General features: G+C 38.2%; 1 protein-coding gene across 1 annotated transcript in view; it reads left to right on the plus strand.

Moving 5' to 3' along the window:
* The first annotated feature begins 205 nt into the window (after positions 1 to 205).
* Positions 206 to 2500, plus strand: part of LOC119882098 (fukutin-like) — an 11573-nt gene continuing 9278 nt past the window's right edge. Inside the window, exons 1-2 of the mRNA XM_038692118.1 lie at positions 206 to 530; positions 765 to 868. Coding sequence (XP_038548046.1) covers positions 206 to 530; positions 765 to 868 — 429 coding nt within the window. The remainder of the gene's footprint in view (positions 531 to 764; positions 869 to 2500) is intronic.

Here is a 2500-nt window from a genome sequence, read left to right on the forward strand (position 1 = left end):
CTCTCTGCCTCATGAAGTCAGTTGCTCTCTCTCTCTCTCTCTCTCTCTCGGTGCATGCTGGGAGTGTTTGGGTGCGTGTGAGGGTTCACACGAGTGAGGGTGAGCGTGTGCTTGTTTCAAACTTTTCTAAATTTTTGTTTCAAGTTTCCTGAGTAAACTTTTTTTGTTGTGATAAGAGTATTTTGAGGATTAGTTAGGGAGCGGGATGGCGTCCCTTACGCCACCTGTCTCCATCCGCCATGGAGTCAGGTGTGTGACGGCGAACGGGGTGAATGTGGAGGAAGTGCTACTTGCAGTTGGACAGGAGATCGGCTATGAAAACATTTCATCTGCCTCGCGAATGAACAAAGCGGTGGTTGTGTTTTTAAAAGAAGAGAACCATGTGAATCATCTTATAAGCAGCGGAATAGTGGTAAGTGGAGACTTTGTTACTGTTTTGCCGCTGGTTGCTCCAACTATTAAGGTGACTGTGTCAAACGTGCCGCCTTTCATCCAGAGTAATGAGATAGAACGAGAGCTTTTGCGATATGGTAAGTTAGCTAGCGCAATTAAAACCGTTCCTCTTGGATGTAGAAATGAAGCGCTAAAGCACGTAATGTCGTTTAGAAGACAGGTTTTTATGTTCCTGAATGAACAGGCGTTAGACGTGTCTTTTAAAGTTTGGCATGAAGGAAGAGCGTACATGGTTTATGCAAACACTGGGAATATGAAATGTTTTGAGTGTGGAGACGTTGGGCATAAGCGTTTAGCATGTCCGCATAAAGCTCAAGCTGATGAGGCCGTTGGTCCTGTGAAAGATCCTGAGAACGTGCAGTCTGTAGAGGAGGAAGAGGATGAGCCTCAGGGAGCTGAGGAAGCTATTGTTGTAGTAGAGGAAGATGAGCCTCAGGGAGCTGAGGAAGCTGTAGAGGAAGATGAGCCTCAGGGAGCTGAGGAAGCTGTTGAATTAAATGAAGAAAATGACAACCAAACTGAGGAAAGTGGGATTGTGAATAATGAAACAACAGGAATGGTGGGAAACAAAGTAATGAGTGAAGATAGGGAAACTGTTGCAAGTAGTGGAGGAAATGGTGTTGGAAGTGAGAATATTGGTGATGCAGAAATGAGAGATGAAGATGCTCTTTCTGAGTTTTCAGAAATTGGGTCACAAGTGATTGAAGACATGTACCCTTTAGAGGAAATTAATGACTTTCTGGATACAACATTCGGTAAAATTGTAGAAGTAGAAGATTTTTTTCCAGATGTGGACAAATTTATAATATCAGTGTTGTTTCTGCAAAAAACAGTGAGCTATGAAGTTTTGGATAAAAAGAAAAGATTCAGGCTGAAAAAGATGGTAACGAAGTTGAGGAGAAGGAAAGCGAAAGTTTAAAAACAGCTTAGATATGAATAAGTCACAAGTGGTGTTCTTTACTCTCTGCTCTTTTTTTCAGTTTCTGTCTTTTTCTTAATTCTCTATATGGATGTGTGGAGAGTGGGTTCATTAAATATTAATGGGGGTAGGGACAAGAATAAATTAGCAAAGATTTCTGAGTTTTTAAGAATCGAAAAGGTTAATGTTTGTTTTTTACAAGAAACGCATACAGACACTGATAATGAGGTCGAATGGGGGTTGTGGTGGAAAGGAAAATTTGCCTTGAGTCATGACACAAGAAATAGTGCGGGGGTAGCTATTTTATTTTCTAAAAGTGTGAGTATTGTAAAGATAGAAGAAATTGTGAAAGGAAGATTACTTTTAACACAAATTGAGTATAATGGAATAGAGTCTGTATTTGTTAATGTTTATGCTCCTAATAATGGTCCAGAGAGGCTGATATTTTTTATGGAGTTAAGGAAAGTGCTAAAAAAATATGATGATAATGTTTGTCTAATACTTGGAGGTGATTGGAATTGTACAATAGACTTTGTTGTTGATAGGAATGGAGAAGAGCCTCATAGTAAGTCAAGGGATGTATTAAAAAAAGTTATAAATGAATTTCAGTTAACAGATGTATGGAGAACGAGGAATGAAGGAGTAAAGCAGTATACGTGGCTAAGAGTGGTTGATAATAGAATTAGTGGAGCGAGATTGGATAGGTTTTATCTAAAAAAGACATGGAACAACAAGGTGATGAATACTTTTATTAGACCTAATGGTTTTTCAGACCATCATATGGTCATATTAGATGTTAATTTGGAAAAAACATGCAGATCTAATTATTACTGGATTTTTAATATTAAGTTATTACAGGATGTCTCTTTTTGTGAAAAGTTTAAAGTTTTCTGGGATATTTGGAAATTGAAGAAAAATTCTTTTGAAAACCTAAGTCAATGGTGGGATGTGGGCAAGACAAATATAAAAATGTTTTGTCAAAACTATGCTTTCCACTCATCAATTATACTGAAAGCAACAGTGAAAGCTTTACAAAGTGACATTGAGTTCATTGAAAGACAAGCTGTAAATAATAATGAAGCTGTACAGTGTCATGGGTTAAATAAGAAAAGACAAGAGCTAAGCTCT

Source organism: Micropterus salmoides, unplaced genomic scaffold (assembly GCF_014851395.1).
Source record: "Micropterus salmoides isolate LMB-PRFRI ecotype aquatic unplaced genomic scaffold, ASM1485139v1 Ms_hic_scaffold_2896, whole genome shotgun sequence".
Classification (NCBI taxonomy): Eukaryota; Metazoa; Chordata; class Actinopteri; order Centrarchiformes; family Centrarchidae; genus Micropterus; species Micropterus salmoides.